General features: G+C 49.4%; 1 protein-coding gene across 3 annotated transcripts in view; it reads left to right on the plus strand.

Annotated features, from left to right (window-relative positions):
* The window catches only part of sh3d21 (SH3 domain containing 21), a 171319-nt gene that overhangs the window by 131560 nt on the left and 24173 nt on the right, over positions 1-15586 (plus strand). For all 3 annotated transcript variants that reach the window (XM_063033584.1, XM_063033585.1, XM_063033586.1), the window contains 2 exons: positions 2642-2762; positions 12799-12869. In XM_063033584.1, the coding sequence (XP_062889654.1) occupies positions 2642-2762; positions 12799-12869 (192 nt within the window). The remainder of the gene's footprint in view (positions 1-2641; positions 2763-12798; positions 12870-15586) is intronic.

The raw sequence follows: 15586 nt of genomic DNA on the forward strand, positions 1-15586 counted from the left end.
GAGCAGAAATACCCTCTCTGGCCAATGTTTATCCTTCATCAACAACTAATGATCTGAAAAAAATGTTCCTTTGATGCTTAGAGAACTTGCACCAAATGGTCTTCATTGCCACAGACAGCTGTGAAGGCCAAGTCATTGAGTATATTTAAAGTGAAGATTAGTCAGGGTGTCAAAGGTTACAGGGAAGAGGCAGAAGAATGGGATGAGAGAGATAATAAATCACCCATGATGGAATGAGCATGTACAATAACAACTCTTAAAAGACAGTTTGACAGATACATGGATAGGAAAGGTTTAGCCGGATATAGGGCAAATACGAGCAGAGTAGATGGACATTTTGGTTGGCATGGATGAGATGAGCCGAAGGGCCTGTTTCTGACCAATGAGAAATTTACTTCTGAAGCACATCAAAATCATTTGAAATCGTGTAAGCTACTATGTAAACATTTTAAGGTAGAAATTGTTTTACAACCTTTTAACAGCACTAGAGTATTATTGAGGGTTGAACTAACACTCATTGCAGAAAGAAGGTAAGGCTTGAAACCTTCAGCTGTGAAGTTCCCAGAGGGGGTTAGTGGGTTTCTCCAATAAGCTAAACTGGCCGTCTTCCCAAACAATGAAAGGGCTATGGGTAGCTCAGGTCTAGATCTCTCAGCTGCCAGCAATACCCGTTCAGGAGTGCTCAGTGCAGCCTGCTTGTAAAGGCACATGAAACAGCACTCATCCAGCCACAGGGAATTGGAATCGGAGTTGGTATATTATTGTCACCTGTATCGAGATACAGTGAAAAGCTTTTCTTCCATATTGTTCGTACAGATACAAATGGTAGTGTAATGGTTGATGTGAAGCTAATACGGGCCCAGCAACCTGTGTTCAGCTCTGCCGTTGAATGTAAGGAATTCGTAGCTTCTCCCTGTGGCCACGTGGGTTTTCCCAGTGCTCCAGCTCCCTTCCACACTCCATACAGGGATTGCTTAGTAGGTTAATTGGACCCATTGATGCAACTGGGCGTCACATGCTCATTGGGCCAGTGCGCCTCTGACTGAATAAATAATTAAAAATTAGATCAGATCATTACACATTGAGGTAGAACAAAAGTAAAATTTAACAATGCAGAATAGATTGTAATGGCTACAGAGAAAATACAGTGTAGGTGAACAATAAAGTGCATGATTATAATAAGAGTCAAACTGATCGTATTAGGGAACTATTTAATAGTCTTAAAACACTGTGTGACACTGGGTCAGTCATCCCACAGGCACAGGGATCCCACAGGGCAGTGGAATGTGGGGCAAAGTGGATGGACATACACACACTCAAACTCTCACTCTCTTACTCTCTCACTCTCACACACTTTCACACACACCACACTCTCTCTCTCTCTCTCTCTCACACACACACACACACACACACACCACACTCTCTCTCTCTCTCTTTCACACACACACACACACACACACACACCACACTCTCTCTCTCTCTCTTTCACACACACACACACACACACGCACACTCACACTCACACTCTCACTCTCTTACTCTCACACACTTTCACACACACCACACTCTCTCTCCCTCTCACACACACTCAATCACAATCACTGCACCCTCGTCTCATTTTCCCTCACCTCCATGGCAAACTTTGATGCATCTTGTCCGTTGGTGCCACGATATTGGGACCCTGAAGGTCTGGCAGACTCCCAGTTCATAGTTTGGCAAAGACGCAGCAACGTTTTTGAACACCATTAGAGATGTAACCTACCCTGGTGCCCTATCAAACCTTGTTTAGGCCAATTGTATAACATATCTTGCAGGTGGACAGCTTGGCAATAGCCCTAAACTTGACAAGAACTTGGTGCATTTAAGCAGAGATGAAACCCAATCTCTTGGCATATTTCTTCCTTGGCAGTTAAATCTCCAATGTAGTCTCTGTGACACGTTTCTCCTCTTTCTTAATCTCTGTCTGCATCTCTGGTGACAAACTGTCTACTGATATATTTCATAAACCTAGCTATTCCCACAGCTATCTTGACTGTACCTTTTCCCATCCTGTCTCCTGTAAAAACGCCATTCCCTCTTCTCAGTTCCTTTGTCTCTGTCACATCTGTTCCCAGGATGAAGCTTTACCTTCCAGGACATCAGAGATGTCCCCTTTCAAAGAACGGGGTTTCCCTTCCTCCACCATTGATGCTGCCCTCACTGGCATCTCCTCCATTTCCCAGACACCCGTGCTCACCTAATCTTCCCGCTGCCTTAACAGAGACAGAGCTTCCCTTGTCCTCACCACCAACCCGTGAGCCTCCGCATCCAACACACTCTCCACAACTTCCGCCATCTTCAACAGGAGCCTACCGCCAAACATCTTTACCTCACTCCCGCTCTCCGTTTTCCACGGGGATTGCTTCCTCCCTGATTCCCTTGTCCATTCATGTCCCTCCCCACTAATCTCCCTCCTGGTACTTATCCCTGCGGGCGGCGGCTGTTCACACTCATTCATCTCCTCCCTCACCTCCATTCAGGGCCCCAAAACCTAGTCATTCCAGGTTAGGAAACACTTCATTTTCAAATCTGCTGGGGTTGTCCACTGTGTCTGGTTCACCCTCTCTCCCTCTCTTCAGCATTACCTCTGTCTTTTTTGCAGATGAGAAGAACGAGCCCAGGACTGGAGGGTCAGAGTCTGCCGTCAAGCACAACCTGATGCCTCCCAAAAAGGTTCCACCTCCTGTGAAGGTGAAGCCACTGTTAACAAGCCTGTCTAATAAGTAAGTAGGATAGAGTCAGAGTGTCACAATGTGTGGTAATGCTTGAGCTCTCTTCCTCTATCAGCTAATGCCACCTGTATAGTGGGGAGTGATCTTTGAAAGTAGTTAAATGTATGATGGATAACTGGGCATTTTTAAGTCTAAGGTAAGAAGAGTCCAAAGGTATTATTTCCCATTATAACAGGTGGCTCACGGAGCCTTTATTCCTGGCTGTACCATGCTAACCATGACCACGTTGCACATCATGCTTGCTTAATATATTCAAAGGCAGCTTATCGTAAACACATGGGGTTCTGTAGATGCTGGAAAACATGAACAACGCACACAACCTGTTTGAGGAGCTCAGCAAGTCAGGCAGCATCTGTGGAAGACAGTCGACATTTTGGGCCAAGTCCTTTGGGCTGTTTATTCTCTTCCATAGATGCTGCCTGACTTGCTGAGTTCCTCGAGCATTTTGTGTGTGCTACTCTCGATGGCAGTCTCTATTTGCGTTGTTCTGCAGCCCTGTCCTTTTACATCTTCCTATGTTGCTGTGGACCAGACTGCGCTTTGATTACTGCCCCTCTCCAACATCTCACAGCTCCATTAGCAAAGGGCTTGTTGCCCTGTATTGGTAGTTGATGATGCTGGTTTCAACGTCATGTGGGTCTCAGAGTGTCTGAAGAGAATAAAGGCATTGCTTAACAATCCCTGAGAGTTATTCCCATTTTTCAATTTGACAGAAGGCCATTCAGGCTGTCGAGTCCATGCTGGCTCCTAGACCAATTCCATCCACTAATAATATTCCGTACGAACTATTCTCCTCACACTCCCATCAACTCCTCTGGATTCTACCACATGCTCTACACTAGGGACAATCCAGAGAGGCAAATTTATCTCCCAACTACACACCTTTGGAAGGAAACCTGGCCATTTTAAACCTTACTTAGTACTTCAACTGCTGCAGTTCTCCTTCACGAGGTAGGCCTGCTGAAGAAGGTAAACCAAACAACCAACAAAGGGCACACATCTATAGATGCACAAGGACGATTATTCATACCAGAGGATCATGTTGAGCATCATTATACATTGCTCCAGCTTTTTACCACAGCTGGAACCAGGGACCAAATGTGCTATGATGGGCCCAGACGCATTTCCCAGTTGCCCTACACTGGTGTCTGAATATGATTAACTAGGAATTGATGTCCAGGGCTTCTCATTTCACAGATGGAAAATGTCCTGAGATGTGTCTGATGTTCCTCAGGACCCTGGGAGTTAATGCCTTTGTTTGCAGCTGGATCCTTGACTTCCTGACCAACGGACCGCAATCAGTCAACACCAGGAGCACCACAACATTGATCTGCAAGGTTGCGTCCTTGGTGTCCTACTCCTGACTGCTTGGCAGATGCTGCTCTAACTTTACTTTCAAGTCGATAGATGATACTGTGGCGACCCACTTTCTGACACCCATGAACCGGCTCACGAAACAGCGCGCGCAGGCAGAGGGCCGGCAGCAAAAAGGGCGGGAATGGAAAGGCTTTAAAGCGGGCCGCAAAGTTTGAATAAACCTCTTTCATCGCAACTCTAACTCACCGACTCCGTGTAGTTATTCTAGCGCTGTGTGTAGCACATCGCTACAATTGGTGACCCCGACGGCCCAAACGATATTTGGACCAGAGATGATCGACGCTGCATCTGTTCACACAGTTTCGTTAAAACTGCCAAGCTTCTGGACGCTGCGACCCCATTTATGGTTCGAACAAGCAGTTCGCACTGCAGTTGTGCAGTTATGCACAATTCCACATTCGGCAGATAACCTCGGAGTCCACTCGCTACTACTACGTGCTGAGCTCCCTCGACCAGGAGACTGCTGCACAAGTTGAGGAGTTTATACAGTCGCCCCTGGAGGACGGCAAATACACAGCATTCAAAACCCTGCTCATTAGGACTTTCGGACTCTCACGGCGCGAACGAGCACGCCGCTTAATGCACCTGGATGGTTTGGGAGACAGGCTGCCGTCAGCATTAATGAACGAGATGCTGGCCCTGGCTGAAGGACACAAACCCTGACTCATGTTTGACCAGGCGTTCCTAGAGCAACTGCCCGAGGACATATGTCTGCTGCTGTCCGACGCAGATTTCAGCAACCCCGGGGAGGTGGCGGCCCGAGCAGATGTGCTGTGGAATGCCAGGAAAGAGAGAGGGGCATCCGTCGCACAGATCACCAAGCCGCGTGCCCAACGACAGACCAGACCAGGCCCGGCAGCAGAGCCTACAAAACCCGGCGACGGGAGTGAGGAGCCCAACGAACAATGGTGTTTCTACCACCAGCGGTGGGGCACGGAGGCCCGCCGCTGCAGACCGCCCTGCAAATTCCTGGGAAACGCCAGGGCCAGCCGCCGCTGATGGCTACGGCGGCTGGCCATCAGGACCGCCTCCTGTACGTCTGGGACAAGCAGTCGGGACGCCGCTTTTTGGTTGACACTGGAACGGAGATCAGCGTCTTACCTCCAACGAGTTACGACACCCGCAACAGAGAACCGGGACCCACCCTGAGGGCCGCTAATGGCAGCACAATATGAACCTACGGCACCCGCACGGTGCGGCTACAGTTCAGCTCCAGCCGGTTCACGTGGGACTTCACACTGGCTGCCGTGGCCCAACCACTGCTGGGGGCAGATTTTCTACGAGCCCACAGCCTGCTGGTCGACTTACAAGGGAAGCGATTAGTCCACGCCAAGACTTTTCAAACGTTCTCCCTGGGTGAAGCACAGTTGCCAGCCCCACACCTGGACTCCATCACGCTGTCCGACGATGAATTCACCAGGGTCCTGGCGGATTTCCCATCAGTACTGACACCGCAGTTCACGGCAGCCATGCCCAGACACGGAGTACAGCACCACATCCCGACCCAGGGACCACCCCTCCACGCCCGTGCTCGAAGGCTTCCCCCGGACAAGCTCCGACTGGCGAAGGAGGAGTTCAAGAAGATGGAGGAATTAGGGATCATACGATGGTCCGACAGCCCATGGGCCTCCCCGCTTCACATGGTGCCCAAGGCAACGGGGGGCTGGAGACCATGCGGTGACTACTGCAGACTGAACGAGGCTACAACGCCAGACCGCTACCCTGTGCCGCACATTCAAGACTTCGCAGCAAACCTACACGGCGCAAGGATCTTTTCCAAGGTAGACCTCGTCCGGGGATACCATCAAATCCCTGTACATCCGGACGACATCCCCAAAACAGCACTTATCACCCCGTTTGGACTTTTCGAATTCCTCCGAATGCCGTTTGGTCTAAAGAATGCCGCACAGACTTTCCAGCGGCTAATGGACGCGGTGGGACGCGACCTGGACTTTGCATTCATCTATTTGGACGACATCCTCATAGCCAGCAGTAGTCGGCAGGAGCATCTGTCCCACCTCCGCCAGCTCTACTCCCGCCTGAGTGAATTCGGCCTTACAATCAACCCAGCCAAATGCCAGTTCGGACTCGACACCATCGACTTCCTGGGCCATAGGATTACTAAAGACGGGGCAACCCCTCTGCCCGCCAAGGTAGACGCGGTCTGCCACTTCCCCCGACCCAACACAATCAAAGGCTTGCAGGAATTCGTGGGTATGGTGAATTTCTACCACCGTTTCCTCCCCTCAGCGGACCGAACCATGCGCCCCTTGTTCACTCTAATGTCGGGTAAGGGCAAGGACATTACCTGGAACGAAGAGGCCGCAACCGCTTTCGTTAAAACCAAAGAAGCCTTGGCAAACGCCGCGATGCTAGTGCACCCCAGAACGGACGTTCCTACTGCCCTCACGGTGGACGCATCCAACACAGTAGTCGGTGGAGTGCTGGAACAACTCATCGAGGGTCGCTGGCAACCCCTGGCGTTCTTCAGCAAACACCTACGACCACCCGAACTCAAATACAGTGCTTTCGACCGGGAGCTATTGGCACTATACCTGGCAATCCAGCATTTCAGGTACTTCTTAGAAGGTAGGCCCTTCACCGCGTTCACAGACCACAAACCGCTTACCTTTGCGTTCACTAAGGTGTCCGACCCCTGGTCGTCCCGCCAGCAGCGACATCTGTCCTACATCTCCGAGTACACGACGGACATCCGGCATTTCTCTGGAAAGAACAACATCGTGGCAGATGCACTTTCCAGACCTACCATACAGGCCCTGTCCCAGGGGGTGGACTATGCAGCACTGGCAGAGGCACAGCAGGCAGACGCTGAGATCCCCAGTTACAGGACTGCAGTCTCCGGTTTGCAGCTCCAAGACCTCCCCGTAGGCCCAGGTGAGAGGACCCTACTATGTGACGTAGCTACCGGCCAACCCCGCCCCGTCGTCCCAGCAGCCTGGCGCCGGCGGGTTTTCGAGTCCATTCACAACTTAGCGCACCCCTCCATCAAGACAACTGTCCGGCTGGTCTCCAACAGGTTCGTGTGGCATGGACTTCGTAAACAGGTCAGTGAATGGGCCAAAACGTGTATGCGGTGCCAAACGGCCAAGGTGCAGCGGCACACCAAGGCTCCGCCACAGCGGTTCGAACCCACCCGCCGGAGGTTCGACCATATCCATGTGGATATCGTGGGGCCCCTGCCAGTGTCACGAGGAGCGCAGTACCTCCTAACTATGATAGACCGGTTCACCAGATGGCCAGAGGCAGTCCCGCTCAGCGACACCACCTCCGAATCCTGCCCCTGAGCACTGATCGCAACCTGGGTAGCACGCTTTGGGGTACCAGCCCACATTACCTCCGACAGGGGCGCCCAGTTCACCTCCAGCCTGTGGTCGGGTATGGCCAGACTTTTAGGAACACAGCTACACCACACAACTGCCTACCACCCACAGTCGAACGGACTAGTGGAGCGCTTCCACCGTCACCTGAAATCGGCTCTCATGGCCCGCCTGGAGGGGCCTAACTGGGTGGACGAACTTCCCTGGGTCCTGCTCGGAATCCACACGGCGCCCAAAGAGGATCTACACACCCCGTCGGCCGAGTTGGTGTACGGCGCGCCCCTGGTCGTCCCAGGAGAGTTCATACCAGCCCCAAGGGGGCAAGAGGAAGAACCCACAGCAGTCCTGGACAGACTACGGGAGAGGCTCGGTAACCTGGCCCCCATACCCACTTCACAGCATGGACAGAGCCCGACCTGCGTACCCAAAGACCTGCAGAACTGTAAGTTTCTTTTTGTACGACGGGGCGGACACCGGGCACCGCTACAGCGGCCCTACGAGGGGCCGTTTAAGGTGATCAGGAACAACGGGTCCACGTTCGTGCTGGACATTGGGGGGAGAGAGGAGGTTTTCACGGTGGACCGACTCAAACCGGCCCATGTGGACTTGGCGCAACCGGTCCAGGCTCAGGCACCGCGGCGCAGGGGAAGACCTCCCAAACAGAGGCCGATCCAGACTGTGGACATTGGGGGAGGTATCGCCGGTTCTGGGGGGGGGTGGTTATGTGGTGACCCACTTTCTGACACCCACGAACCGGCTCACGAAACAGCGCGCGCAGGCAGAGGGCCGGCAGCAAAAAGGGCGGGAACGGAAAGGCTTTAAAGCGGGCCGCGAAGCTTGAATAAACCTCTTTCATCGCAACTCTAACTCACCGACTCCGTGTGGTTATTCTAGCGCTGTGTGTAGCACATCGCTACAATACCTCCTTAGTGGGCCAAGGAGCCGGACTACAGGAAGGAGATAGAGAGCTTAGTGACATGGTGTCATGACAACAACCTTTTTGTCAATGTGAGAGAAAGAAAAGCTGGTCCTTGACTTCAGAAAGGGAGGCAGCACACATGCTCTTGTCCAGATCAATTGTGCTGAAGTTGAGAGGGTTGAGAGCTTCAAGCTCCTAGTGTGAACTTCACCAGTTGCCTGTCCTGGTCCAACCACATTGATATCATGGCCAGGAAAGCTCACCAATGCTTCTACTTCCTCAGGAAGCTAAATAAATTAGGCATGTCCCTGTTGACCCTTACCAATACCTATCGATGTACCATAAGACTCTTTCTTCCATAGCCTTCTGGCTCTTTCACCAATCAACTTCCTAGCTCTTTGCTTCATCCCTCCCCCTCCAGGTTTCACCTATCGCCTGGTGTTTCTCTCTCCCCTCCCCCTCCACCTTTCAAATCTACTCTTCAGCTTTTTTGATCCAGTCCTGCCGAAGGGTTTCAGCCCGAAACTTTGGCTGTACTTTTTCTCTATAGATGCTGCCAGGTCTGCTGAGTTCCTCCAGCATTTTGTGTGTGTGGCTCGGATTTCCAGCACCTGCAGATTTTCTCTTGTTTGTGATAGAAAGAAGTCTCTCTGGATTCATAGCAATGTTGTATGGTACTTGCTCTGCACGTGACCACAAGAAACCGCAGAAAGTTGTGGACGCAGCTCAGTACATCAGCGAAACCAGCAACCCTTCTATGGACTCTGTCTAAACTTCTCACTGCCCAGGGAAGCAGCCGGCATAATTAACGACCCCATCTCCACCCGCACTCTGGATATCCTCTCTTCTCGCCTCTCCTATCTGGCAGAAGATACGAAAACCTGAAAGCACGTACCACCAGGCTCGAGGACAGCTTCTATCCCATTGCTATCAGACTCTTAAACAGACCTCTGGTACAACACGATGGACTCTGGACCTCATAATCCACCTCACTACCTTGCACTTTATTCTTTATGATCTTTACTTTACAAGAACATCAGTTATTATTTACCCGAACGGCACTTTTTTGGTAGCTTTTGCACTTAATGCAGCATTGCTATTGTTTTACCTTATTCTAGCTCAAGGCATTGTGTGATGATTTGATCTGTATGAACAGTACGCATGACAAGGTTTTCACTGCATCTTGGTACATGTGCCAATATAAACCAATTACAATACCAGTGTAACTCTAACTGCTCTGGACCACAAATCCATATTGGAGAAAGGAGTAGATTATGAATTGACTTATCGTTTTGTGTGCTGTTGGGGCACCTTGGTCAGTTTCTCCTTCGTCTGTTGGCAGGTAGTCAGCAAGAACTATTCTCGTCTGAGCAGTGGTTTGTGGTGATGCTAGTCAGCTCTGTTCCGGCCATTGGGGCTCTGACCCAAGCTCTATCATAACGGTGGTTTTAGAAAGTATGAGGCTTGATGTAATCATGGCAACTGGTTTGGTCGTGAGGCTTGTGGTGAGCTCACCTAATGAGGCAGGGAAACTGGTGAAGGTCTTAATGTCTGCAAACCTGCCTGTGTTCTCAATACTCTCTCCCATTTTATCACTCTAAGTCCCTTCTCATAAATATACCTAAAGATTCCGAGCCCGTTGGATTGTTAGCCACATTTTGTAAGGCCAGTGCTGTCGTGAGGATGGAACTGGACTCTCTGACGGTGGTGTCTGAAAAGAGGATGCTGTCCAAGTTGCATGCCATCTTGGACAATGTCTCCCATCCACTACATAATGTACTGGTTGGGCACAGGAGTACGTTCAGCCAGAGACTCATTCCACCGAGATGCAACACTGAGCGTCATAGGAAGTCATTCCTGCCTGTGGCCATCAAACTTTACAACTCCTCCCTTGGAGGGTCAGACACCCTGAGCCAATAGGCTGGTCCTGGACTTATTTCATAATTTACTGGCATAATTTATATATTACTATTTAACTATTTATGGTTCTATTACTATTTATTATTTATGGAGCAACTGTAACGAAAACCAATTTCCCCCTGGGATCAATAAAGTATGACTACTACTACTACTATTTCCCTTCTCTAGAAACTTACTCATGGTCGATTTAGTTCTATTGATTGAGAATTAGTTAAAAGAGACCTAGTTATGTCTGAGGGAAGACCATTACTCAGTAAGGGTTTATAGATATGATACACTGGGTATTTCCTGCATTTTCTGTTTTTAATCCAATGACGATGTTGGGAAGCACATATGTTTGCAGATGTAGGACCAAGAGAGCAGAGTGCATTCCGCCTCTCCCCATCTCCATTGGAGGAAAGGCAGCAGACTATATAACACCAGGATTCTCTAACGCTCAATTTCTCACCTGATTCCACATGCCCCAGTTCTCTTATCAAACCTGAGGCGTCAATGGAGTAGGGCGTTGATGAAAATTTTGCAAGGTGTTTGTTATCAGCGATCTTAAAACAAAGTCAAGCCTTAAAGTCTGGTGAAAAACAGTTCTCTTTTGAGTTTGAGTTTTTCTCCTGAAATGCCTCTGCTGGGAACAAGTTGTGCGTGGAGACATAGACCAGTACAGCACAGAAGCAGGCCATTCAGCCCATTTAGTCCCTGCTGACCTATTATTCTGCCTAACCTCTTCGACATGCACCTGGACCATAGCCCTCTGTACCCCTCCCATCTGTGTACTTACCCAAATTTCTCTTAAATACTGAAATTGAACCCTCATCCATCACTTCCACTGGCAGCTCATTCCACACTCTCAGCACTCTCTGAGTGAAGAAGTCCCCCCTCAGGGTGACCTTTCACCCTTAACCTTTAACCTCTAGTTCTAGTGTCACCCAACCTCAGTGGAAAAGCACTACTTACATTAACCCTCATAATTTTGTATACCTCCCCTCATTCTCCTTTGCACTGTGTATGCTTTGATGTTCTGTGCTGATGAGCAAAACTGGACCTTCCCAAAAGGCTGAAGGCATTGAAGCTTTGAAGGTCTACTTCCCAGTCAGCCAGGCTCATGACGGTTGGTGGCTCCGGATGAGGGAGGTGGGGTGTGAGTGGCTGAGGATGAGCCAATCAGGCACTGGAGCCCAGCTGCTTGGATGCGGGTATGAAGCAGAGCTGGGATTGGCCATTCGGATGGTGAAGTGAGAAGAATAAGGGGTTTGAATTGGAAAGAAGTGGTGCTGGGGTTCAGTGATTTCAGCAGTGACTATAAAGACATAAAGATGAGCTTTATTTGTCACATGTACTGTATTTCTGGTTTGGTCACCGGCCACTCGACCATGGTTTTTCAGTCGGGTGCCGGACACTCGGAGAGATTTGGTGGGGAGCGGGCGTCCGGCGCTCGGCCAGGGGCTGTGGTCAGGTGGTCGGCGATTTGGGCCGGCTCCCCCACCGGACTTAGTCTGGTGAGGAGGGTGTGAGGACACCCAGCAGGACTAAAAAAAACAAGACCTGACAAAGGGCGGATGAGCTCCTTGTGAGCCAATGGCATCTTCCGTGGAAGAGATTAAAGCCTCACCACGTATCTACAAATCGTATACTATGCACCTAGTTAGAAGAGACATGATGAACTTGGGCGCTGCACCGTGTACCTGGACCTGCCCAAGGCCTCCGCCTAAGGAGGGGCTGAGCTCAAAGAAGTGGCCACGGCTGGAGGCCGATACGGCCTTGGGCTCGAGTTCGGTGGGGGCGGCGGTGGGCAGTGCCAAGGCGGCCAGCGAGAACAAACTAGAGGAGAGGCTGTACTCGGTGCTGTCGCAAGATTGAAGAAGATGGAGGTGCATAGCGGCCAACTCTGGATTCGGGACGGCACCCACTGACTGACTGTATATCGAGACATAGAGTGAAATGTGTTGTTTACGTTAAATCAATTTAGTGAGGATTTCACTGGGCAAGTGTCGCCATGCTTCATAATGCCAGCATAACATGGCCACAACTCACTAACCCTAACTGTACGTCTTTTGGGAATGTGGGAAGAAGCCAGAGCAAGTGGAGGAAACCCACGTGGTCATGGGGAGAATGTCCTTACAGGCAGCGGCCGGAACTGAACTCCATTCAGTGATCACTGTGCTGGAAGTTCAATTCCCATCACTGCCTGTAAGAGGTTCGTGATGGGGTGAGAGTGGGTGGTGGATGAGGTCAGAATCATCATGTATGTTGGTCTGAATGGTGATGGTTGGGGGAGCTGGGACTGGTAATGCTGGGCTGCGAGGAAGGCAAATTTGGACTGTCAAACTATTGAATTTCTTGGCAGGTTTGTCACATGTACTGAGAGAGAAAGTCCTGAAAGAAGAATATTTATATACTGAGGCTTTAATCTGTGTTTGAAAAGAGCTCAGACGGTAAGGTGTTGGACAGGTGGTGATTTGCAATGTTTTCTTTGCAGAGTCGGTGGGGAACAGGTGTCGACTCCTCGGGAACTCAGCAAACCAGCCAGAGAAAGGAGCAGTGATTCAGGTAAAGGGGACAGCAGCAGCAGATGTGGTACAATGCAATGCTTAACTTTTTCAGTGGGCTTCAGCCACTGTGATTTATGAGGCACTTGGCAAAGGCCAATAAAAGAAGTTTAAGTATGAATGGAGTGACCATTGTATGAGTGGACAGTGTTAGAGTGGTCAGTTTCAAGTGGCTCAAGACGCGTAGAGAAGAAGCGAGAGCTCTTGGTAAGTTTCAGGTAAGTTTCTTTCTATTTTTTTGGCGTGTGCCTGCGTGCGTGCGAGTCTGCGTCTGTGCGTCCGTGATGATGTCCTTTTCATGGCTTTTCCAAGGCGCCGAGCGAGGGAGAGACTGTGTGGTGCGCCGTCCTCGCACAGAAATTCTCGCAGTATTTTTCCCTTTATTTTACGAGGTCGAGTTGTGATCTCGACACTCAACCCGGCACGGATGGAAAGCGTACTCGGGAGTGGACCCGACTGGTTTCGAACCTGGGAACCTCCACTCCCGGGTCCGGCGCTGATGTCATTGCGCCACCAGCCGGCCCGTACGTTTCTTTCTTTCTTTGTCTATTAGTGCATAGTTAGTACAGTGAGAATGGGTCCGGGGTTGGAGGTGTGTTCTTCCTGTGAGATTTGGAAATTCAGGAGACCGGCAGTCTCCATGATAATTACATCTGCATGAAATACATCAAGCTGCAGCTCCTTGCAAGCCACGTTAGAGAACTGGGGCTGCAGCTGGATGACCTTTGGCACAGACATGACAATGAGGAGGTGATAAATAGGAGCTACAGGGAGGCAGTCATACCTAAGTTGCAGGAGACAGGTAGCCGTGTGTCAGTCAGGAGAGGGAAGGGGAATAGACAGACAATTCAGAGTACCCCTACGACCATTCCTTTAAATAATATATACAGCTTTGGATGCTTTTGAGGGGGGTGACCTACCAGGGGAAATCCACAGCAACCAGATCCTTGGCACTGAGCTTGGTTCAATGGCTCAGATGGAAAGGGGGCAGGAGTTCAATATTGAGAAGGGATTCAGTAGTTAGAGGAGCAGAAGGGATATTCTGTGGATGTTAAAGAGACACCCAGATATTGTCTCCAAGGTACCAGGGCCAGGGATGTCTCAGATTGGATCCACAGCATTCTAAGAAGGGAGGGTGTCACAGCTAGAAGACATGGTCCATATTGGAACCAATGACATACAGTAAGTAGAAAAAGAGGCAAAGTCCTGAAGAGAGAATATAGGGAGCTAGGTAGAAAGCTGAAAAGCAGGACCCCCAACGGTACTATTCTCTGAATTGCTGACTGTGCCATGCGCTAGTGAAGGTAAGAAAACGACGATTTAGCAAATGAAAGTGTGGCTGACAAAGTGGTGTATGCAGCAGGGTTTCAAATTTCTGGATCGTTGGAATCCCTTCTGGGGAAGCTATGACCTGTGCAAAAAAGACGGGTTTCACCTGAACTCAAGGGGGACCAATATCCTAGTGGGCAGGTTTGCTGGAGCTGATGGGGAGAGTTTAAACTAATTTGGAAGAGGATGTAGTATGTAGTGAGGCTGTGAGCAAGGCCAGGGCAAAATGGCGGTCAGTGGGATGGGTAGAAGTATGTCTTTAAACTGTATAGCAGGTTCAACCATTTAACAGTTTAGAAAAGTGAGGATAAAGTAAAAGGGAAGGAGAGTGCAGGAAAGATCATGAAAGTCTCCAGAATAAATAAAACAACAAAGTGTTTAGAAAGGGATAAGAATTTAACTTCTGGTAACATGAGGGCAAAATCAGAAACGGCAATGAATTCAGGACTGAAGGTGTGAGATTTGAATTCATGCAGCGTACAGAATAATGTAGATGATCATGAGGTTGTCAGTTAGGGAAAAGCAGGTATGACTGTGGGCATCACTGAGTCATGGCTGAAAGAAGATCATAGTTGGGAGCTTAGCATCTAAGGATACACATTGTATCGAAAGAATAAACAGGTAGGCAGAGGGGGTGGAGTGATTTGCTAAGAAATGAAAACAAGTCCTTAGAAAGAGGTGACATGGGATCGGAAGAAGTAGAATCCTTGTGGGTAGAGTTCAGAAACTACAAGGGTAAAAACACTCTTGGGAGTTGTATACAGTCCCTCAAACAGTAGGTAAGATTTGGGGTACTAATTACAATGAGATTTAGAAAAGGCATGTAAAAAGGGAAATATTGCGATAATCATGTGGGATTTCAATATGCAGGTAGATTGGAAAAGTTAGGTTGCTGCTGGATCCCAAGAGGGGGAATTTGTAGAATGGCTTTTTGTGTGGTTGAGCCTACTCAGGGAAAGATAATTCTGGATTTGTGTTGTGTAATGAATCAGATTTGATCAGGGAGCTTAAGGCAAAGGAGCTCTTAAGAGACAGTAATCATATTATTATAGAATTCACCCTGCGGATTGAGAAGGAGAAGCTAAATCAGAGATTTCAGTATTATGTGGAGTAAAGGGAACTACAGACGGATGAGAGAGGAGCTGGCCAAAGCTGATTGGAAGAGGACATTAGCAGGGATGATGGCAGCAATTGCTAGAGTTTCTGGGAGAAATTCAGAAGGCACAGGATAGTTACCTCCCAAAGAAGAAGATATATCCTACAGGAAAGGCGAAGCACCATGGCTGACAGGGGAAGTCAAAGACAGCATAAAATCAAAAGAGAGGACATACAATAGAAAAGAAATGAATGCAAATCAATTAACTAATTAATTAAACTAGAGGATTGAGA

The sequence above is a fragment of the Mobula hypostoma genome, chromosome 26 (assembly GCF_963921235.1).
Source record: "Mobula hypostoma chromosome 26, sMobHyp1.1, whole genome shotgun sequence".
Taxonomy (NCBI): Eukaryota; Metazoa; Chordata; class Chondrichthyes; order Myliobatiformes; family Myliobatidae; genus Mobula; species Mobula hypostoma.